This window comes from Rhea americana, unplaced genomic scaffold (genome assembly GCF_003343005.1).
Source record: "Rhea americana isolate MKP2758 unplaced genomic scaffold, rheAme1 scaffold_25, whole genome shotgun sequence".
Classification (NCBI taxonomy): Eukaryota; Metazoa; Chordata; class Aves; order Rheiformes; family Rheidae; genus Rhea; species Rhea americana.
Window position 1 is genome coordinate 1,160,379 of NW_028186368.1, and position 24,662 is coordinate 1,185,040.

At 35.9% G+C, this 24,662-nt stretch overlaps 1 protein-coding gene across 3 annotated transcripts in view; it reads right to left on the bottom strand.

Annotated features, from left to right (window-relative positions):
- AFG1L (AFG1 like ATPase) overlaps positions 1–24,656 on the bottom strand; it is a 66,775-nt gene extending 42,119 nt beyond the window's left edge. For 2 of the 3 annotated variants that reach the window (XM_085306898.1, XM_085306897.1), the window contains exons 1-5: positions 24,554–24,656; positions 17,915–18,138; positions 8,715–8,766; positions 7,977–8,078; positions 5,429–5,559 (exon numbers count right to left, since the gene is read on the bottom strand). In XM_085306898.1, coding sequence (XP_085163024.1) covers positions 5,429–5,559; positions 7,977–8,078; positions 8,715–8,766; positions 17,915–18,138; positions 24,554–24,656 — 612 coding nt within the window. The remainder of the gene's footprint in view (positions 1–5,428; positions 5,560–7,976; positions 8,079–8,714; positions 8,767–17,914; positions 18,139–24,553) is intronic. The other variant, XM_085306899.1, reaches the window with a different exon arrangement.
- Positions 24,657–24,662: the final 6 nt, after the last annotated feature.

A 24,662-nucleotide genomic window follows, 5' to 3' on the forward strand; every position in this document is an offset into this window, starting at 1 on the left:
TTGTAACAACAGTAATTTATATTTTACAGGAGTTCACCAGCTGAGATCAGTGTTCCTAATAAGCAAGCCGTCTTTCCTATCATTACTTTTGTCTCTCTCACACTCTTTGATTATTATATAGCCACTTGTTGCATTTTGACTTATTACAGGCCCCAATTCTGAAGGGGGAAATAAAAAAAGTCGTGGCATGCAGAGTGTTATATGCATTCAGCACGCAACGGACTGATGGACTGCTATGCCTTTGCCAGTTTAGATACATATCTTACGATGATTAAGCTACAGAAAGACTTCAATCAGTATAATTTTTTTCAAGCCCCTCCTACCCCCTCCCAACTTCTAAATGACCTTATCAAAAATTTTAATCCTACACCAGGCCTTAGGCTGCAAACTCTTTGGTGGTATTGAGTCTTTTGGGGGACATATTAGGACAGTAAAGACTTAGGTTACATTTCTGACACCTAGTTTGAAAGCTATAACGTCCATGAAGAACCTTAAGTAAATACTAACTCCCCTCTTCCTTAGATTTATTCTATTTTGTTCTGTGGAAAGCATTAATGTGGATTTTTTTTTCCTTTTCAAAAATAAACTGTTTTGCAACACACTCCTCAGATTTGCATACCTCTGATCAGTAAAAACTGATCTTCCAAAGCACATGTACTGATTCACTAATGTACTAYATGTCTAACGTAGCTGCTTATGACCTATTTATTGATAATTTATTTCTCCTGAATATTAAAATTTAGGAACTTTCCCAATTGTCTTTAAAAAACAAGAAATAAAAGAAAATTGGAATATATGCACATTTTAGAGGCAACTGAATTTCTTGCATCACAAAGCAAATTGAGCAAGGCAAGTTTTAAAAATCAGGATATAAATTATTTTGTTACAAACATTTTTGTGTTAAAAAAATACAATAAGGCATACTAGTTTCAGAAAAAACAAGTGAGAGAATGTTAACAGTCATGTGAAAGAAAACAACGAATAAAATTTTCTTATTAGTGAGAACCGTCATTTGATGACGAATTCTAATTTTTCCATTGTATCACAAAAAAATAATTCTTGAAAGTGCTGTCAAAAAGTAACAGCCGTTTTGAGTACAGGAATGCAAATTTATGCTCTTTTGATCTGGTACAGCTTTGGAAGGGTAGGAGAATTCTACAACACTAGTGAGTAGAAGACAGTAACTAAAACGTTCTCATTTCTCATGTTTCGTCTTTTTTTTTTTTTTTTTCCTGTATCTAGTGTTCATTACAACAAGGAACAAAAGCAAAGGCTACAAATTACCAGCAAGGAGAGCCTGCTAATGGAGAGAATGGAGAAATGTCATTAGCATTTAAGAGAAAAGATTTTTATGACCTAGTGCTGCTTTCCATTATGACTCACTTAAGTTAAAAAAAAAAATCTAATAGTTAATTTACATGTGTAAGTGCTTGAGACTCAGTCCTCCACTGATTGGTGCAGTTCCATGTAATGAATGACAAACATAAGCATGTATTATCAGTAATTAGTATTAGCACAAAAATAAGAGCCTAATTTTTATTAGAGGCTTTTAATAGCATTGCAGGTTAGTAAAAACTCTGAATTGTAGTCTGCTTTAAGTGCAAGTGATTCTGATAGCATATAAATACTAACACTGCATGATCATTCAACTTACCAAAACGTAGGAATTCTATTTTTATTACCAAAACTAACAAACATAGGTTTCAGTCACACTGCAAAATTACAGTTTCTAATTACCTGTGTACGGTTATTTGATCACTAGACAATAACTAGTCTCATTTTATTGGCCAACTTACGAGTTTTGAAACATCAAAATTATAAATGGTATAATTCTAAGGGGATTTTTTTTTCAAGTGAGGACAAATTTTTAGAATAGCCTAAGATTTCTGTGGTTGTAAAACAACAAAAATCCTTTTGTAAAACATACAGTAAGAATTAGTAAGAAGCAGCAATGCTTTTATAATCTTAGAGTCAGCAGCTCAGGCAGGCACTGATGCACCAACTGCTTCAGAATGGAAAAGTTCAGAGACTTAATACTGTCATAAGTACTGAAATATTTTTTCTAAGTCAACTAGTCAAATAATTAACTCTCTTTGACAGTCTCTGGGGATACAGCTTTACAACATGATTCACTTCAAAGTACTTATATTTTATTTCAGCTCACTTTTACACAGGAATTTGCAACCTCAGTAATGCTTTTGTCTTTCACAGTTTTGTATTTGGTTTCCTCAAATATGAGCATTAACACTGCTTTTTGCTGGCCCTGGTACAGAATCACTCGTCTCCATGCCTGATCTGAAAATAAGTAAGTTCCACTTATTCTCTCACTTTCAAGTAAGTCTCAATAGTTTCTCCAGTATTTCCTCAGTGCACGAGTGGACTGTAGTTTTAAGTACAAGTCAGAGTGGTACATGTTTTGACTCTCCAGCTCTTTCCAGTTTCATTTTAATCTAGCAATTCTTTAAATATAAGTGACCTGGGTTGTAGTGAACTCTGGCCATTATCTCCACTGCAGAAATCAACTGAGAAAGTCCAGAATTAGGTACGGCTCCTTATTATCAATGTTAATTTCGTCACTGTCTCAGTTGCTCTTCCAGCCACTGCACTATTTCATGACTACTTAAGCAGAAGGTTTCTTATCCGAAATTCAGTACCTTTTACTAAGTTTTAGAAAACTGCAACTCATCACCAGTGGCAAAGCTTACATAGAACTCCAAGCTACAGACAAGCAGTGAAGAAAGCCAGCTATTTGGAAATCAATGAATTTAGAACATTTAATGCATTAAGAACAAGTACATTTTTAAAAACTTCAAATAAGAATGTAGAATCTGAGAAATACATTTTAAAGTGTATTTCTTGTATTACTTTCCCACCTGGGACCAACCAACAAGAATGCGGGGTGATTTTTTTATATATGTATAATTAAAGTGATTGATGTACCTCAAGCATGTCAGCAGGGGGAGCAGGCAAACAACTTTGGGGGAAAAGAAATATCAGAGTATCTCTCCTCAAAAGTGCTAAGATGACAGTTTGGAAACACTGCAACACCAGTATATGAAAGCAGATGGCATTATACAGGAAAATAGGTATTTAGGCTAATATATAACACTACAGCTAGCAAAGATGCCCCTTCTTACCCTGTAAGTATTTGATATTATGATAGTTAACACTCCTTTCCTTCCCGCCTACCCCCTCCAAAAAACTTCTTGTTTCTTCATAAGTAAACTTCTCTGTATTTGGATTTTACACAGTCAGTTTCAAAAGTCCTACATCCATGTTCTGCAAAGTATATACTAAATTATGAGACAACAACATTCAAAATCAGAAAAAACACCATATTCAAAACTGAAAATGAATATATATATATACAGCATCAAAACTCAAACCATCCTCTCTTCAATCCATGCATAAGGTTGCTGCAAGTACATTCAAGTAGAAAACAGGAAAAGAGAGCTGACAAGCAATAGAGAAGTCACAGTAAGCCACTGGATGTTGAAGAGTTTTAATGCTATGCTTGTACAGAACAACTTTTAATCTCTGCAGTAGCAAGGGGGGGTTTTTTTTAGGTAATAGGAGAAGACTGGCATTAAATATGACAAAAGAGCTAGATAATGATCTCGTCTACCAATGAAACAACTTTGAAACACTACTAAGCCTTTTACAAGAAAAAAGAAGGATATATCCATTAGGAATTTACCTATCTCCTACTTGGATCAGTATCAACAGAAACCACATATAGTGATTGAGATAGGCAGATACACCCTCATGTATGCCCAACGCCGTGTACACCTTCACACATTTAAAGGGGTTTTAAGATTATTATCAAATATTTTTAGAGAAGTCCCTAAGAATTACAGTTAGAATGTATACTTAAACTTTGTTACAAATTTCAGTATGCCTAACTGAAGTCTAAGGCAGAGAAAAAACTCAGACCATAAGTTAAAGACATTTAGTTGAGATGGAGGCAACAAATACACAGAATGTTTCGAAAAGTTCCAAGAAAGTTAAAGCATTCTACAAAAAGTATTCTATCAAAATATATTTGACACTTACAACTGAAAGATACCTAACACAATTAACTCATTGCTTTTGCAAAATTGATTTTCACAGGAAGTAGGGTAAAAAGAAATACTGCCCTTAAACTATTTCTCAAAGAGAAAGTGTTCTACTATTTTATATTCCCTAGCATACTAAATAGAAATCAATGTTTAATATGGGACAAAATGCTAAACAAAATATAATATAGAACCTTCTTCATACTTGTTGATATACTCATTCAGTTGCATAATTTGATAGTCTACAACTCATCTTTGGTCATTAGTATAAACTAACAATCTCTAAACTAGCAGTATATCAAGATAGTGTTCTTTTAGCCTACCAAAACACTGCAGGGTATATCTCAAATGTATTTCTTTTATTAAAAGGAGATTGCAGTGACTTAACACATTTTGAAAATACGGATCCTTGCTGCAGAATGTAGAAATAACCCAAAACAAAAATACCTACTTCTTTAGGGCTACAAAAATCCTGTTCATGTAAACTGATCATAAACTTCTTATTTGCTCAGGTGCATAGGCCTTTAAAATAATAGTTAAGAGATATAAATTGCTCTATCCATTGCAGGAACATATTTACTAAAAGCCTACTGCAGGCAATTTACACTTAATATGATTCTTCTACTGCTGGTGATTTGAACAATAATACAKAACAGTTCTTACCCTGCTCTGCAGTGCCTTTCCCAAATCTCAGCTGATTAGAGCTGCCAAATACCTCTAACCTCTCTCCTAAAATACTTTTACAAAACAGTTACATTCTTAAATTGTGACATGCCCTTAAAATTCATAAGCTGTATAAAACAAATGAAACAACTAAGTTGCTTGGGCAAAGTGCATTTTAATCAATTTATTTTTAGATTTCATATTTATTTTAATAAAAGCTTCTTGAAATGTAAGTTATGCCGATACAATCAGACACGTGCCAAAGACTCCAACAGCTCTGGGAAGCATGTAGGTTGAATTTGGCAAGTTACTTCTATCTCCTTAATCACAGTAAGACAAACTGTTACGTTACATGAATTGCAGCAACAACCAGACACGTCAGTCTAGTATCAGGCCACTATTGTGCTGAGTACTATTCAGACTTACCATAAGGCAACAATTTCTGCCCCAAACTACTCGTGAGCAGCTCACCAAACTCTCATTATCCTCTACAGTGAGCAGTAACTATACTGATAAGTTATGAGATCGTAAATAATCTTACATTACCAACTTGCATCTTATTTATGAAAAAAGACCTGCAAAATGATTTATTTTGAACATCTGGCCAGTAATTTAACTGCTATACTGGTAGTAACAAACATCATATTTAAAGACGATAAGCAATTTTATGAAGTTTCCGTGACACCAAAGTGTTATCTGTGATTCCTTACCTGAAATTCATCAAAACATAAGAGAGAAGCTTCTTCACTTATTTCCTCTGCTACTGGCGCAATTGGGTCATATGATTTGGCCATAAATCCTTGTTTTCTTTTCGGCAAGCTCTGCTTGAGGCGATGTATTCCTGAGTTGATAAAACGGAGAAAAACATTTATTTCTTTTGGGAAAAAATACGGAAAATAAAATCGTTTAGGTAGCAAATAAAAAGTTATAAAATCCAATAAAAATGGCAAATTTAGTACAATTTCAAGAGAACGAAGGTTTTAGTCACTTCCAGACCATTAATAAAAGCTGACAGATTCTGTAATTCGTATTTTCTTGTTTAGAAATATGTAAAATTTTTTAAAAAAACATAGAACACTGGAAAGCTAAACATTTTATTTTTTTAAAAAAGATATATGTTACAGTTTTATCTTGCTCTGCGATTCGTTACCTTCATTTCAGTATCTGTTAAAGATTTGGTGCTTTGTCTTAATCTCCTCTATGAGGATCAAGAAACCCTTAGAGTGTTTACAAACCAATGGCACAGCTCTGTCCATTGCATGCTCCGAAAGCATATTTAGTTAAAAGAACCAAGATTAACATATTTATAATTTAAAATGTACAACAAGATGACAGTGATATAAAAAAGATTACATACATACTTTACAAAATGCTCATTTTTAGGCAAATAGAGCACAATCTATGACAGAGTAAACAGAGGTCACAACAGTAAGAGGCTGGCTTTGCTGAGATAAAACGGAAACAGAACACAAATGACAAAAAAATCTTAACAGTGACACAACAAAGAAAAGAGGACAGAAGAAGTGGTGGGAATTGTTTACTCCAATAAAAGCCTCTCAAGAAAAAAAAATGTAACTGTTACAATACTTGTGAATTAAAGCATTACTCAGCAGTTCCAATGCATTTTACGATTACAGAATTTAGAGATAGATACAACTTTTAAAACATTTAAAACAGTATCTCAGGCAATGTAAAGCGCCTTGCTGATCCATATAAGGTCACCCTGTCAGAAAGTTTTCTGATACTTATGATCAAATTTTCCTCTATATTTCTCTATATTTTTTCTCAAAATTACTATTTTTTAAATTTGCCACCACAGAGGAGTTCTCTTTGTCTTTTATATGTTAATTAGCTGTTGCTTATTCAAACTGCACAGATTGAATTCAACCTTTGTTGTTGGACATGCAACTCTCAAGCAGTTTGGCTAAGATTCTTCTGGCGATTAGGTAATCAATTTGTTTTTACAGATTTGACCATACCATTGCCTCAGAGAAAGAGCAATTATTCCCCAATCTCTTATATGGGGCACTTACACAATTTTTATAGGAACTCCCAAGATGCAGTCATCGGTTTTTATTTCCATCTTGCCCAAGAGTTTTCCACCATCTTTTACTTCTCTCAGCATTTTATTTTCTGCTAAAGACCCCAATATTTTCCTCTGCAATCTTCATAACTGTTTTCCTATGATCAATGGGTTAAGTGTTTTTTTTCTTTTAAATGAGCAACAATTGAGACAGAAGCTGTACTTTTCTGAATTTTGGATGTTAGTTCTTCTGTATTTTTTAATTCCTTCCTTCTGTTTTTTTTTGCCTTTATCTAGTGTCCATTCTACCTAGTTTCATGCAAACTAAGTTTGCCAGTATCAGTTGACTCTTCCGATCAAAAAGTGTATCTAATATTGTATGTGAAGCAGTCAAGCTGAAGCTTTTCCATTAACACACAATTCTTCAAACTGGAGAGTAGCCAACTTAAGGGTTATCTGTGCTTTAATTATTTTTTCTATTCCCCTTATGCATCTTCTCTTTTCTCATATGATTTTTTTTCTTTTCATAGGTACAGATCACAATCTACCCCTCAGCAACAAAGTGAGGAACACTAATTACTACTAAAATCCAAAATATATGAAGTAACAATACTTGATTTTTTTCCACAAAAACAAAACAAAAACTCCTTCCAGACTGGAATGAAAAGAAATATGGAGAAAGGTGATAATGCCTGAAAAAACATAACTACTTGATACGTCACGTACAAATCGGTAAAATTAGACCACAGCACTGATTTAGTTGTCTTTGAACTTCAATACACACACAGAAAATTATGATGTAGCATTCACACACTTATTTGTTCTTTTCTGTGACAGTATTATGTCGATTTCCACATTTATTTTATCATTCAGTTTTAAGAACTGCCTTCAGATTGAGCGTAAGCTAATGGGTAACTGGAAAATGTTTAGTTAAGGAATTGATCCTAAACATATATCCAGTTCTTTATACAATCAGGTATACAGAGAGTTTGAGAAGAGATTTTTCAGAAATAATATCCAGTTAACACCTATTCCAGAATGACAGACAATGCTGAAGTTCTTTATCTCTTTCTTTCTTTCTCTCTCTCTCTTTTTTTTTTTTTTTTTTTTTTTTTTTTTTTTTTTTTAAATACTTTAAAGTTACAGGGAGTAAAATGCATAAAAGAATGAAACAGGCTTTCTTCATAGATACTATATTTCATATAATTCTTGCAAATATCAGTGTCTGCACTTACTCTGGTGTACATCTAGCATGAAGCCATGAAAATGGACTCTCTTTTTCCTTTCTACTTCTAAGTGAGAATAGAATATGTCCATCACCATTGTCTTTCCTGTGCCTTCAAATACAAAAAAACAAAAACACACACCCAACATGTAGTTAATTTAAAAACAGTATGTATTGATTACAATATGATTGTTCATTAGCTTTGAACTAATGAAACTATATTCTCCCACAGAATAAGTACAAGACCAGACTGTTTGGGAAGAAACATTATATTTTATGTCTGAAAACCCATAACAATCACATTTTTATTTTATTGTTTCAAAATTTTGATCTATACAGAGTGGGCCTAAAGGCTGCACAAATGGCTCCCTCTCCTTCTAGAAAATCACCTTAGTGTTTCCTTTTCAAAAGTGAGGATGTTTGGATTCTGCATTGTTGCAATTAGAATATATAAATTCTCTCCCACCCTGTTACTTCCCAAATCTTTAAATCGTATTCTTAAATATTGGTGAGTTGGTAACATGTTGGAAAAAAATATACATATACTAATATAGTCCAGTCCAACAGTTTCCAGACTTCTAACTGCAACTGCATTAAATAACATGTCATATTCTGGAAGAAAAATACTCTGGAAAATTCACTAAACTATGCAGTAATACTATATAAACACAAAGCTTTTAGATGGCTTAATTTGAACAAGCACACATTTACCTAAAATTCCACTGGAATTTACACAGTTGACACTTACCAACATCTCCATAGACATAAAGACCTTTTGGAGGCTTCCGTTTTGCAAAGAGCTGCAAATCAAGAGAACAAGAATAAATACGAATACCAAGTATAATAAAAGCAAGCACATAGCTGCGGTAAAGAATGAAAGTAGCTACGTTTACCTATCTAGAGAGGACTAGCTAGCAAAATATAACCTTGAATGTGTTAGTAGCTCAGGACTAGTAAGCAAAATAACGCTATATTTGTGTGAAAATTATAAAGAGGCCAAAGGCATATGCAGTTTGGTTTAGGTCAGTGTGAAAACACGACCACCTCCAGTCTTAGTCTCCATGCTTTTTCACCAGGAYACATACAAAATTACTAAATGTTTCCCAATCCATCATCACAAGAACAAACCCTCTTCCTCGCTAAGTCATTTGAGCAAACAGCCCTAGGAAAAAAAAAAGATGTAAAACTAAGCAGTATCACATTACTTGCAAATATATGCTTTATATACCTATTAAAGCAGCTTAAGACACGAGATATATGGCTTACGATATTAGCCATAAGAATTCAGGTAATAAATTTGGCAAATCTGGTCGTATTCCGAGTCTTTCTTCTCCACTTTGAATTTTAAATGCAGAATTGTCTATGGTTTAAACATGATCAAAATCAATGCAGTCACAGTTAAAATGACATTTTTATATACAAAAAGGGTTAATTTCAGATATGTGTTTTATTAATCACAATTTTTTCCAGGAAGCTACATTTATCTTGAACAAATACAGCTTCAGAATTTTTAATCTCAATCTTACTCAGTACAAACATTGTAATACCTGACGGTTTATTTTCTCTATTTTACTCAATAAACAGATACGTTTATGGAAACATTTGCACTAACATCAAGTTATCAACCTGAATCCCACTCCCCCTTTACTGCACAGCCACTTCCATGTAAAATTCTAAAAAGAAACATTTCTTTAAAAGCTAGAAATCTTAACAAAATTCTTATCAATTCATGCAGCTGAACCAATATCTACAAAAACGCTGCACAAGAGTATTCAGTTAAAGTGCTGCTGTGAGCAGAGCAAAACCAGGAAAATTAAAATTACAACCCTCTGGTCTCATTTGGAGCTGGGTAATTGCTAAACAACTTGAATCTAGACCACTTTTCAAAATACAGCACTATATTTAAAGAAATGGGGAAGTTAGTAGCAAAACAATAACTACAATATGAAAGAAAATATATGACCAAAAGTAGAAAGACGAATGTCTCAGGTCTACGTGCCTTTACAGTAGCAGTTTATAGAGAAATATGCAATCATAGCTCTCATATAAGACCACTCATAGATTTAATTTAGAGATACATTAATAGGATACTCAAAAATGTATATATCAATTGGTGGCCGAACAGGGCTTCAGATGTTCTGAAACAGCTCCATTGACAGAGATGGCTGCAACTATTTGCTAGTGCTTTAAAAGCACAGCAAGCCAATTTAATTGATGAACATTTTTGTGTGCCTTTTTAAGAGCTTGCACTCGTTACAATTACTAAATGTTAAGGTTACACAGCTAAGAAAGAAGAAATGGAAAAAATCTGTATCAGATAAAAATAAAGAAATTCTTAGCTATCTGTAACTAGAGATTAAAAAGCATATAGTCATTCTTCGAAGGGGAAAGCCTACTACACAAATTTATTACATAAAAAGATATTAAAATGATGAAATCGCAACAAATAGTGAAATAAGCAGTTTCACAACAAATGACACAGAAAAACAAATCAGTGTTTAAAGTATTGCTTTATCTGTCTTCATAAACATTATATAATCAGAACATGCAGTAAGCCTGCCTACATTTTTATACAGATGTTCCAATTTTAACAAGTTCATTCTTTCAGGCAAATTTTATTCTCACTCCAATACTTACCATTTCTAGAAAACATGTTAAAGACGACAGGTTTTTTTTGGTTAAAGGAAACAAATATAATGGTTTGGGCTCCATAAAAGTAAATCAACTTTGGCTGATTGAAAAAAAAAATGAATTGGGTTTCTGTGAAGACAGCAATTGCAAAATGATATCTAGTTGCTTTAAAAAAAAAAAAAAGGATACTGGGAAAAATAATCTGAACAGATTTTCTCTAACTGATCTTCTGTAAAAGCAAATTTAATTGCTCGATGAGGGTAAGGATTTTTCTGCTGTTAAAGAAAATTACAGGAAATATTTTACATCCAAGCAAAATTATATTGCCTTTTATACCTTAAAAGTGGGAACAGTATCACTTCTGGCAGAAGTGTATCTGCTTCCTCAATCATATTAGATACTGTAGAAAATAAAGAATTCATAGAAGCATTTTTGATTTTATATCTTTCATAAAATAAAAGTAAACCTGATTTGTAGATTTTTAGTATTGAAATCGAGACATACAAAATCATACATCAGTCCTCCCAAAAATCTTGTGATGAATAAAAGAYGGAAGAGATGGAATAAAATTTGGGCAAAATTCATATTCCCCAACACTATTTATCTGAAAGTTTGGTATTTTGTCTAACTCAATTAACTAGGCTCCTTCTGCAGCCAAAGCAGAAAGTCCACACATTCCACACCTACAGGTGAAGACTCATCCCATTTTAAGCTGAATGGGATTTAACTTCTATATGGCTAAAATTAGAGGAGATAGGAAATAAATAACAGAATACACAAGAAGCAAATGAAGTTTACAACTGGATCACAGTTTCTGGCTATTCTGCATGATCATAAAGTGGACAAAAACTTTTTTTTTTTTTTTTGGTAATGATCATCTTCTGAACCTTGAAAGCTGCATGAGGAAAATGGTGACTTTGACTCAGATTTCTGAYAACATTCAGTCAGTGCTGTTGGCTCACTTTAGACCAGAGCAAGCAGTCAGGCCAATCTGTTCTACTTTCTGGGAAAAATCAGTGGGAGTGAAAGTGGATGTCTGGTCTTGGTACTTCTGTACTATCCAAAGATGTACTTGGGACCTCAGTGTTCAATTGCTCGACAACAATTTTGCTTTTGCTACAATGACAAGATTTAAGGACAAGACAGATTATGTTTAAAATGTATGAAATCAAAGATATTAAGGGATGCAATAAAATTTGAGTCTGAAGAGAATAATTTAGAAATCGTTAAATATATGTTTTGAATGCTCAAATCCTTCCAAGTGAGAGCATCACCAAAGATGTGTCAAATCCCTTCAGTTCTCAAAGTTTCTTAAGTCCTGTAATATTCTCTGCAATAACCAGTAAGCACAGCTTATGTGCTTGATTGAGTTTCATAATCATTAATATCTGCTTACAGCAAGAGCTTCTTTTCCTTTTATAGATCTGTTGCCTTACAGATTTTTCAGAAGCTTTTCATGTATGAAAATATTTACAGTTCCACAAGAAAGAAAACACTCATCAGTGTCCCCTGATTTACCGAATTCTGTTCTACTGTCAAAATGTTTCACACATTTCTGTTTCAGAATATGCAAGCCTTGCTTTGACTCTATTATGTCAGACACTTCACTTTAATCACTATCCTCCCTCCTCTAAGACATTATATTGGTCAAAAGATCTCCTTCACTCTGACAACAACTTATTCTTTCTTCAGTATTTTTAATGATGCACAACATCTTCCCACCTCCCTCCACACTTACTGCCTTGGATGCTTACAGCAAGCAATTTGCTTCCTGGGAAATTCACACACTGATTTGAGAAACTTCCAGGAGAAAATATGTTTCAATATTAAGTTTGTTAATTAAAATATGCAAAATACAGAAGATAAGTCTCTAGATAGTAGGTTAAAAAAACCTAACAAATCTGCTCTTTCTCTCACTCTTCCAGACCTCTTTTTGGTTACTGTTTAGCTGAAGACATTTTCAAGGTCTTGAATAGTATTTAGCATTGTTCATACTCCTTCAAAACATGACCTCACTTATAATTGAGCTTATTTTAAGTCATTAGTACAGCAACTCAACAACTCTTAAGATGTCCCAATTGCTATTATTCTGAAAAGCTGGAGACCTGAAACATCTATGCAAACTCTCATGACCTTGAACTTCAATTCAGAGGATCTCAAAATATCTCAACATACAAGGCCATCCTTTCACAAGTTGAAAATCAAAGACATTGTTCAAATTTGAGCAATAATTTTGGAAAACAGAATTCCTGATTTGCAATAACACTAATTGTTCTCCCCCCCAGCAAATTCATTCCAAGCTAATCCCCCCTCCCCACAAAAAACCTGCATCATAATATATATATATTTATTATCATAAAGGATTTTTTTCCCCAAAACTACTTACTTTAGAAAAGTTTTGACTGTGAACTAATGCAAGTTTCTCAAATAAATGCTGAAATACTTCCATTGCATATGATATTAATAACTGTTCCCTTATTTTTATTGAATAAAACTGTTCAGATAAAAAGTGACAAAAATAAAAAAGTTAAAAACAAAGCAAAACAGTTTTTCAATGGCTCATAACTGAAAGAAGTTTCTAATTCTGGAGTAACTATAATTTTAGGAGACGCTCCTGCATTTCTATCACAGACAATAAAATTATAAGTATCAGACTAAAGCAGCAGCTGAAAACTAGTTTCCCTGCGTGCACGCACACTCTCTCTCTCTCTCCCCTGCTTTTTTTCACTGCCACTTCTCAAGTACCTTCTCTTCAATGAGAGAACCAGAAAAAGCATATGCTTGAAATGCTGCATGACACTTTTTTTTAAAACTTCTAAAAAAAAAAAGTCACTAGATTCTTTCGAACACAGGAGATCTCACAATATAAGTAAGTTAGTCAAGTTTCCAGAAACCTCCTGAAAAAGCAAAACATTGATCTACAGACAATTATGTATTATTTTATTATCAAATACAATGTCAACACTTTTATCATAAAACAATGGAATATCTACAGCAGAATGTTTATCTTGATGTCCTAATACATTTGAAAATTACAAATTACCAAGTCTTCATGGGAGGAGAGGACCAACAAGCTAAACACCAGTACAAGATACAGCTGCACCTATTTGCTAGTACTTCTTGGAGATACCTTATACTAGTTACGTGAACTATTTTCACTCATAAGCCTAAATTCTGTTAAATGTACACTCACTTCAGCAAACAGTGCTTATCACTTTTTGATAGGAAAAGCTTTCATTCTGCTCTTCAAAACTGAACCAAGTCTACAACAGTATCACAGACCCTCGGCTAAAAATTCACAATAGACAAACACACAATAAAAAATTCACTGGATGCAGGCAGAGGAACATGCCATTACATCACTATCTACAACTGATACAGTGCTGGACGCCTATGATTTTACCAACTGCACTTTAAAGTTGTGACTCTTATTCTGGGGAAAACCTTCATTAAGAGTGTTGAGTACAATTTTGCCGTAGCAAAACCCAGCCTTCACTAACATTTAAACCCCAGTTTATTTGGCTTAAGATTTCACTATGTTTCAAAAGGAGCTCTGTTCGAGTTGATGAATAACTTCCCTAACGATAGCAAAAGAGAAACAGAAATGCTATTATTTGCTCTTCTTCATGATGGATCACGATTCGATTTAATTACACAAGCTAGGAGGCTTTATTAGAATTACACAAAACTCACTGTTCTCCTCCTTTTCTGGGGCTCTCGGGTGCATCATAGTGCTCAATCTGGTCATTAATCTTCTTAAGATTTTTATACAAATACCAAGAGCTACAAGTTGTTGCTCAAACTGCAACAACTCTTATCCCAAGAGCAAGTAGTTCTACAGCCACTTTTCATGAAGTGAAGACAGCATTACTTTCCAGGTATCAGAGCCATGTGACAATATTTTAAAGCTAATTCAAACTTAAAGTATGGAACTGAAGGAATACATTAAATGAAAGAGGGGGTATTTTAAAGGAACTAGCAACCACCAGGTTAATCCCTCGAAACAATGGCATTTGATTTTTTGATGTTTGAAAATGTCAGTCAGGATGGCTTTACTGCAGTTAGCATTGTTATACAGGAACAAAATACTATCATAATCTCCTAAATAAGATCAGTATTACTTTCGTTCTGTGCAATAGAGATTTTCTTCCCTATTCATGCTTCCCAACTAAAGGAACAGTAAATAACAAACCCACCTAACAGCTACTGCTCTGCAAACGCCTTACAAGACACCTGCTGTAACAATGATAACTCAGGGAACTCCGGTCAATCCAAGTCAGTCCTAAAAGTTGTTCTCCGATTGGGAGTTTGTAGAACAGAAAGTTCAAATACCCAAAATAGTTTATCAGTAGACATGAGAATGCTAACCAACTAATCCTTGGCTTACACAGCAAGACCAAACCCTTGTTCACAATATTTTTCTAAAGAATGAAAGCAAATCAAAGTTTGGCAGTATGCCCAGAAGATAACATAAGAGCAAGTCAAATAACTGGCTTCCTTTTGAGTGCTTTCCTCCTTTACAATTCATGTATAGTTTATGTGGATAATTTTGAGATAAGCAGTTTAAAAGACTACAAGCCCAACATGCAAACTGGAAAGAAACCTGAGAGAGAAGAAAAAAAAATCCCACATGAAACATCCGCCAGATTCAAGTTTCTGGCATGTCAGATTATGCTTATGAAAGTAGTTTGCTTAATCAAGGACAATAAGGGAGGTTTATGAATTCAGCCTGACCTCCTTACACTCAGGGGAAATCAATATCTTTGAGGCATTTCACCATATTGGTTAAGATAACATAGGTAAGCAATACCTTTTTTTTTTTTTTTTTGGGGGGGGGGAGGAGGGGGAATCTCTTCCTCTTTAAACTTTATTTGCTGCTCGCCCAAATCTAGTCAGAAGTCTGGTATAGACTCAAGAATTAGCCTACAAAGTCATCAGGACAATATGGATACTCAAGCAAACATTCACATACAATATGAATGAAATAAATGCTTCGAAATACCAATATACGTTTCTCAGACTGCGTCTATCATTTTTACACTGCTTCTATGCTTTTAATAGTTTTTAACCATGGAAATCCAAAATGTAAAAAGGTAAGTAATGTGATGGGCTGTCCACCAGCGGTAAAAGGCAAAAATACTCTCCAAACAATTGCCTGGCTCTAATTCCTGTTCCAGAGTTAGAAACAGGGAATGATTTAGGCTGGAAAGGACATCAGGAAATCGTGTGGTCTAACCCTCTGCTCAAACCTGGGCTAATTTCTTCCAAAATAGAACTTTCAAAGACATACTCATTGCCCTTCAGAATCTTGCCTTAGCACTTTGCTTCCTGTACTTCACCACTCTTGTGTTTTTTTTTTTTTCCTTACAGAGTATCTGCCTTCTGCTCCCAGAAAAATATTTCCCATTCAGGTTTCTTCTCTCCTCATATCTTCTTCCTAGGTCTCGTCTCTACTTCCTTTCATCAAGGAGCAGGAAAAGATTCATGGTATTTCCAGTGAGGGCTATGACTAGCAAATACAGGATCTCCAGCTACAAATCTTAGTCTAAAGCATTCAAGGAATGTAAGAGGCAGTCTGATACGCAAACAGGTCTCAATGCTCCACACCCTGCCACCCTTCCCTGTTTGAAGCAAGCATATGAGTGGCCATTTACAAGTGTAATACTCACTCTCATAGCAAACTTTACTTTTTCTATCCCTTAAAGCTAATATACATCACAAGAGTTTTGGGGTAGTAACATGTCACTTGGAGCCTAAAGGACAGAGGACACCATATCTTTTAGATGCACTTGAGGCCTACAGGATTTGGCACCTCTGATCTCATGCAATAGCACTTGGATGTGCCATGCGGACAATAATGTAGTAGCTGTGCCATGTAATAGGAAAATTTGGAGTTATAATGCAGAATATATGGTCAAGTAACAAATCCAATCAGTTAGATATTTAGACTTATGCCCATGAGATGAGGTGTGCTGCACAAAGTGTTGAGAGACGTTGACACGCACAGAGTTTCATTAGCAGAGTCTGCAGTTGATGGCATACATTGACTGCAATGGTGAAAGTTACTTTGAAGGAAAAATAAAAAAATAAGTGAGGCAAGAGAAAGAGAGAAAAGGAAAATTCCCAGTGGGTGGCTGGGAAGATCAGTGACAGGTCCCAACTAAATATCCTCCTTGGGGCAAGGTGTTGTCTCTCCATCACGGCAGAGTGATGGTCAAGAGGATGATGATGAGGATTATTTTTGCCATACTCTTCTTAGCACTAAATACTTTTCATCAGAACCTGCTCAGACTTGGTACTGGGTGTTCCCACTTAGGACACTATTTGTGCTGATTAGGCTAACCAGGTGCAAATGCTGCACATTTGTTGGTCCTTAAGCTTCTGCACACACATACTATTGGCTAACATTTACTGAGTATCTAAATAACTAGCACCCACTTTGGCGAGCTCTATCTTTGGCTTTCTCTGCTACAAACTAAAACCTACAAAACATAAGGCAAGGAAATCAAGGAAAAGAGGGGCAATTCTCATGCCAATTCCAGTAGCTTCCCATGAGAACCTGCCATAACAACACTATCAGGGTTTGCAGGTGCAAGGCCATAAGTGCAACAATCTGAGAATAACAGCACGAGAACAATAAACGAAAAATACTGCCACAGTGGCTCTGGGAAACACTGCTTTAATAGCTTCAGGGAAATGTTACTGAGTTGCACTAAGGCACTGTGCAACAGGGGTTTGCCTAAAGTTTTAATACTGTGAAAAGGGGCTTTGRTGTCCAAAAGTAAGCAAAAAGACACCACAGTCTTTTTTCCTCACCTCTGCTGGGACTTTGAACACTGGAAAGAATGGACATTTTTAAACAAGTCATGTCTGATCTATATTATAATGTTTCGTAAAGCTTAAATTATTTAGCTTAGATTATTTAAACTCTGCATACTATTTTCATTTATATTCATGGAAAGGTCTGCTAGAACATAAAACACTTACGTTCAGCACGTGTAACCCAACCACACAAAAATTATACAAACTCTTGAGAGTTAAAAATCTAGTCTAGGCCCTCATCTCCTATATCCAAATGATAAAAAGGCATTTTAAAATGGCAAAAAGCAGACGTAATCAGAGCCATTCTTTAAGCTGGTTGCTGCAAGAGTGCCATGGCATTTTACAAACCAAAGAACAGAACTCCAAATGAGAACAATGACTTGTCCACAAACAGAACTAAGGCCCAAGTTAGTAACAGAAACTGACAGATTTTTAAGTACGTTCTTATAAGAAAGGATAAATTTAAAAATAAATTTGCATCATCACAAACCTCACCTTTGAAAGAAGGTTTTTCGAACTTATTCCATAGCCTTTAAGGCTCTCATGCAACTTCTGTAGGTGCTGCACAACTCTTCTTTGTTGCTCATCATTCTTCAGCTCTTCCTGTTCAATCAAAAAGTTGTAATGTTCTAAAGGTCCACTGCAAACCAACAAGGCTCTAGAGTTAGCATCTGTAAGAGTACCACGGGCTGTCTTCTCATCTCCCTGACCCGTGCATGCTGTAAAATGAGAAGCAGAGTATTAATGAAGAAGCTTTGAAAAGCATCCTCTTACATTCATAAACATTTTAACAATTTACGCCAAGACAGATATACATTACTTACCTATACAACCATTATAGTATGTTACTCCTGTTTTTTCATTAAATAAACTTCTTCTTATAAGGCACCTTTATTAGCATATTTCAACATTTGTTCATGAACAAACACACACACAAGCCCAGCCAGACAGTTTGTTAAAGATTTGGAAGTCCTGTTCCAAGGGAAGGTTTTCTTGTATTTGTTGCAAATTTGAGCAAAACCATTTACAAATTCCAGTAAAGTGCATTTTTCTGAATAGATTAATCCTTCTGAGAGAGGAAGACTGATTTAGGCAAAGAGGATTTAAAAGCTAGTGAACAGAAGGCCAAAACAGGAGAGTTTTGTAAGAAAGTTTAAGGAGCCAAAAACCACAGCAAGCAAAACAATAGCTGCGAAACCCTGCAATGTCACGGTCARTTCTGCTGCTCTACCTTCTACCTAGAACAGTGGAGACCATGCCTAAGCAGCAATTCTCCTGTTGGAAACCAGTTCAAACTACTGAAGTGAACTATATATATATATAAAAAATAATAACACAAGCAAGAGAAAAAAAAATCAGAATTGCCACGCACGAAATGAGATACACCTTGCAAAGAGCATGAAGGATTACAAGGTTTGCTAAAGCAACAAGATCAGAAATTTAACAACAGAATATAATGAAAAGATACTAAACATCATCCTTGCTTATCTCACCATTTAAAAGATTATACACAATCATATGACTAACACAATTTGTACCAATGATAAAAGAATTAAGAATTTGAGTAGGAAAAATACATATTGGAGACTACAAAGTTTCTTCATTTGAACATAGTTCTAATGACATTCAGCCTTATATGCATTAGCCAAGTCTCCTATGTAATGTAATGGCCTCTAACAGCTTGCTTTCAGGCCACAGAAGACAAGGTGAGGTTCCAAAGCACTAGGAAAAAAAATGAAACAGTTTTAATGTTTAAAAAGGAGAGAAAGCGAAATGCAAAACTTCATAGGTCAGCAGAACTTCAAACCTTACAGAAACACTGGAATAAGTACAAGTAGATTTTTTTTTTAAGAAAGCACTTAACAAGATAACAACATGATAATTAAGAAGCAAGACTAATTCCTCAGAAATAGTGTAAGATCAAGGAAACACACTTGACGGGTAGAGCAGAAGCATCTTAACTGCAGCAATGTTTTTGTCACTGTGTCACACAGCATTCTCATACGTAAAGTAGGAAAACAAGGTCTAAAGGAAACAGTTTTTGACTGGGTGTACAGCCAGCTAGAAAGACTACACTTAATGAATTATTACCATTAAACTGGACAGATGCACTGATCAGAGTTTCAGAAAGGGCTCAGAATCTCAACTTGGTGCCATTCTGAATTTCAATTCATGACTTGTATAGGTCAGAACAAAGTACAAGAACTGGGCATACAAGTATCACCAAGTCAGGAGGGGGTTGCAAGCGCTCAGGAAGGCGAGGCAATGCTGACATATTAGATGAACACTTTAATACAAACAGGATGCAATTCAACAAGGACAAACAAAGTACCATGCTTAGAGGGGATACATAACTGAACTTAAGAGCTGAGGAATAACCAATTAAAGAGCATCTCTGCAGAAAAGGATCAAGGAGCTATAATGGGGCACAAACTGACAGTAAGACATCATCATAATGCTACTGGGGGAGGGGGGAGAGCCAAACACATTAAGATTGGGGCAATATCAACAAATCTGGAGTAACTCTGTTGTTATACTCAATAAGCAAGGGGAGTAAGGTCTCCTCTGGAGCACACTGTTCAGTTTTCTCACTGTATAGAATAGATGGGAGAGATCAGAAGACAATTTAAAGTAGTATTTGTTAAACCATGGGTCACAACCCACCGAAAAGCTGTAAGACAGCTCTAAAAGGCAAGAATTTAAAATTTTTATTTAAAAAAAAGTACAAAATGAGTTCAGATAAGAATAATAATATTGAACAATAAAATGAAATTATGTTCATTTATTGCTAGTAAAACTTTAGTTTCTCTAAATAATTATTGCAGGCAATAATTATATCAAATTCTGCCCTGAGGGAATTGAGTTACTGCTATGAATTAGAATAGCTCATCCCAAGCTAGAAAGATCACAAAGTCTGTGACTGCAAAAATTGAGCAAAACATTCAGAGAAGTGAATACTAAAGAAAAGCACAATAGCTATCTCCAGATACATAAAAGGGCATTGAGAAAAGGAAAAATGAAATAAACTGTAAATCTATTTAAAAATTAAATAATTATTATTCTGGAAGAAACCTTCACTGCTGGAAAGTGGATTTTAAGAATAAGTTTCACAAACATCCATCAGGAGCAGGTTAGTGATATCCAACATGCCTCTGAATGGAAGAGAGAAATAGATGATCTTTCAAAGTTTCTTGAGCTTATTTTTCAACCATTCCATTCCTATATAAAGTGAACCTGAGTCCTGCGATCTGTACCTTAAAACCATCCATGCCTTCGCAACATACAGAGCTTGTCTCATTCTGAGAGCTCCAGTTTGAGGGAAACCAGTGCCCCGGTATGCCGTGATATGTACAAGGCCTCAAGATCCTACTGCCTACCCCAAGTTTAGGGGGTAGAGGAGGAAAGCTTCTTTAGGGACAAAAAAGGGTTTGCAGCTCATGACCTGCTTGGCCACAGACAAAGCACACCTGGTAGGACTGCTCAGAAGCATGTTTTTTATCTTAGATTACATGTACTTACAGCTTACTATGCTGGGAGTAGGAAAAAATACTTCATCATTAACAGATGATAGAGATGGAGAGTATGTTCAAGTGATGACAGAGGGTGTCATGGGTCAAATTACTCACTGTACTCACTGTTTCCCCAAAATAGTACTCAGTGTTGGGATTTAAATATGAAGGTTGCATCTTCACCAGAGGATGAACAGTAACTGCTGAACGATAATTTCAGACTTGTAGCTGCAAAACAGGGACATACGTCCTTAAGAGGGAAAAAAAGAAAAAGCAGCTCATGTAGGGGTGTTAGACGGAAGTCAGTCAAAAAAGAGCTATTCAAGTGAATAAACTATCCTAAAAAAAGATAGAAAAAAAATGTGGGTCATCCATTCTAACCTGCATTTTGTGGGACAGATTACTGAGTACAGTAGTGTGAAAGATTCAGTAATCTATTCCTAGATTGCTAAAAAGAAGAAACCTTTAGAAATTAATACATCACARAGCAATACAAGACTACTTTTACTTTCTGTAATTTTAGATGGATTGCTATTCTAACAGTAGTTTCCTCATTTGCATACAACTCGATAGTTTAATCAGTCTGATGCCTTAATGAAAATACCAATCTGAAACTATAAAATTTTCCCTTAAAGCGAGGAACTTTATACTTCTTCAGTAAACTAGCTTTAATTTATGACTGAAAGGATAAGTACCTAAATAAAAACGTTAAAAGTGTTCATAAATTCAGTGACCTTTTRGTCTGGAAAGGACAGCAAACTGAAAAAGTAACCAGCCTACTGTCAAGTTTTCCTACTGCCACTTAGAACTTACATCTGAGATGACACAGGAAAAAGGCATGCAAGTTTCAATGACACTGCTTATGAAAGCAATAGTCACAGCTGAAGCAGCCCCTAGAGTTATTTCTGTGAGAAGACAATCTGATATAGAAGCTAGATTGTGGCATATCAGCAACTGATCTTGACAGCAGCCAGGAGCAAAGATCTGAGACGCACACCACTCACACTGGTGACCTTTTCTTCTTAGTAGTTAGATTTAATTATGTAAGGTTTTGAACTGTAACATCTAAAATCTGACAAAAAAGAACTCACTTGACGAATCCCAGCAAGCCCTCATCCCCGTCATATTTGAGGGCCTAGAGAAAGAAAAAAGGAGCCTGGGCTTCCCTAACGCATTCTGTCTTTCTCTTACTGCAGAAACTGACACCTTGAAAGCCCACAGATTAATAAATTCAAAGTTATGCAAAGGATTTCATATGCTGAAATGATTATTCACTACTGGATGAAAGGAAGCGTCATACTTCCACCCAGTAAAACTAAAATTTGGTCTGCAGAATTCTTTACTGCAATAAACTAAATATCTTTTAAACACATGATTAGAACTGTAGCCTGAAAYGTAAGGATAAAAGGAAAACCATGACAGATATGTAGCATCCAGTTGAAGAAGTAAAGGTTAGACAAGAAAAATTTAACTCCTTTTATTGCAAAAGGTGAGTCATGGTTCAGATTACATTACTGACCTCACTAGAGGGTGAGTGACCTATACTACACATGAAAATATTTGTTATTAATTTGGGAAACAAGCAGGAAACAAGTTGAAATAAGCAGTTCAAGAAACTGATAATGAAAAAAAATATTTAATTTTAAAACCACTCCATCCTCAGAATGATCAGTAGTTTTCATTAATGGAGATGAAGGCTGAAAGAGAACATTGACCTTTCTAAGTATTAGGAACAGTTGAATTTGTCTAATTTTCCTGAGCTACAGCCAAGAATTGTGTTTGATTACAGCATATTTTGGTGAAAACATTCTGAAGACATAAGAGATGGAGAATTAAACATTTCCTATGCTACATCATCCTAATGCTTAATCACTACTTGTCTTAACATTAAAAAAAAAATCCAACTAATAATTGTTTTAGCATTACATCCAAACCAAACTCTTTTCACTGAGATTACAACTACACCAAAGTTAACGCGTCAAAATCACCCAAGTACCACCTCTGCTGACAGCCACAACAGAAAAGCTGGAAGAGTTTTTACTCAACCAGTGTTGAGGCACAGTGCCAACATAGAAAACACATCTGTTTTATTACTGCTCTGCAGATAAGATTCTGTCTCACAAGCTTTGCACAAGCACTGAAATTAGTGTGGAAAAAAACCATAATGGAAAACAACTTCTATAAACTGTCCTTGCCTTCAACAAGGCAAGCAGAAGTTCAGAATCCGAATTTGGGTCAAACTGCTGCAAACCCCTAATGCAAAACTGCTAAAATTGCCTGYGAAACACAGCTGCCATGATAGAAGAAGGGGACTTTGAAGTTACAGGGCACTTTGATTAACAAGCAGATGATGGTACCAGAGACCTCACTAAACTCATAATTAAGTTGATAACAAAACTGCTGCTGAATCTTTCCTTCYTAGATGGTACTACAGTGATGGGGAAGGACAATGCAGCTCCAAAGGTTATTTTCCTACAGAAGAATGGGAGTGAAGGTCAGATAAGACAAGCTTTGCAGAATCAGTCTCAAACATGCCATCTGACTCATGGGGTATAAGGACTTGGATAAGTTAAGTACATGCATTAAAGTTAAGCATATGCCCAGGTCTTCAGAGGAAGAAAGCTAACAGTTATAAAAAGTGGCTAATGCTGCTGGATTTGCCCTGACTTTCATAAAATGATATATCTGCAGTTAAATCCAGATATACTGAACATGTTAGGCCAACATCAAATAAAATCAAGAAAAAAAGAACATAATTATAGCTCTGACTGAACAGCTTATTTAATCAGCAGATCTATTTTCAGTCTGATTTCCTGAGAATGTAAGCATTACACAATCACAATAAAATGTATGTATGTGAACACTTAACAGTAAATATAACTTTCAGACCCACTGACTAACTTCAGTGACCTTTATGCACCCCTATCAATTTTAATGGAATTCTTCMATTTTTATAAGACTCTGGCAGAGGACAAATGGTTTCTACATACAAACAAAAGCCATCATCTTCCGAGGCAAGCCTGGAGTTAACAAAGCCTAATCTCCTATGAGAACGTACATTATACTGACTTTTTAAGCAAGTCATTTAGGCTACCAGATAAAGCTCAGCCGCTACCACACCTCAGAGGATCCTTTTGCAGGAAAATCAGTCACTGAAATCACTCTCAACACTGTAAAAGCTCCAGTCCAAGTCTGCACTTCACCGGACACCAGGGAACTCATCCCCCTGTCACTTTTTTCCTCTCCCGTTTGCACTATTTGGGGGGCAGGAAGAGGTGCCCTCTGCCTCCAGCTGCTCGCCTCCGAGCACTCTCGGGTGGTTAGCAGCAGACGGCTTCACGTCGCAAGCACAGCGCAACTTAATTAAGGAGGCAGCCAAATGAACCCGCGCTCGTCGGAAGACAAAGCACCGTCACTTCTGGGCACCACCGAACTACTTATTAATCCCCCGCAGGTTCTCCAGCTGGCCGCCAGCACCCCGGAGGGCCCAGCCGGCGGGGGAGGGGGCGGCCGTTACCCGCCGCTCGCGGCCGTTACCCGCCGCGGGGCTCTCACCCGCCCGCCGCGCCGAACACGGCACCGGCGGCTCCCTCCGGCGGCACCCCTCTCCGCCGGCGGCACTGACCTCTCCGCAGGGCGGCGGGCGGCGGCGGCGGGCGGGCGGCGCGGCGCGCCGCAGCTCGCAGCAGGCAGCGCGCAGTAACCAAGGGCGACACGGGCGCCGCCATCTTCCC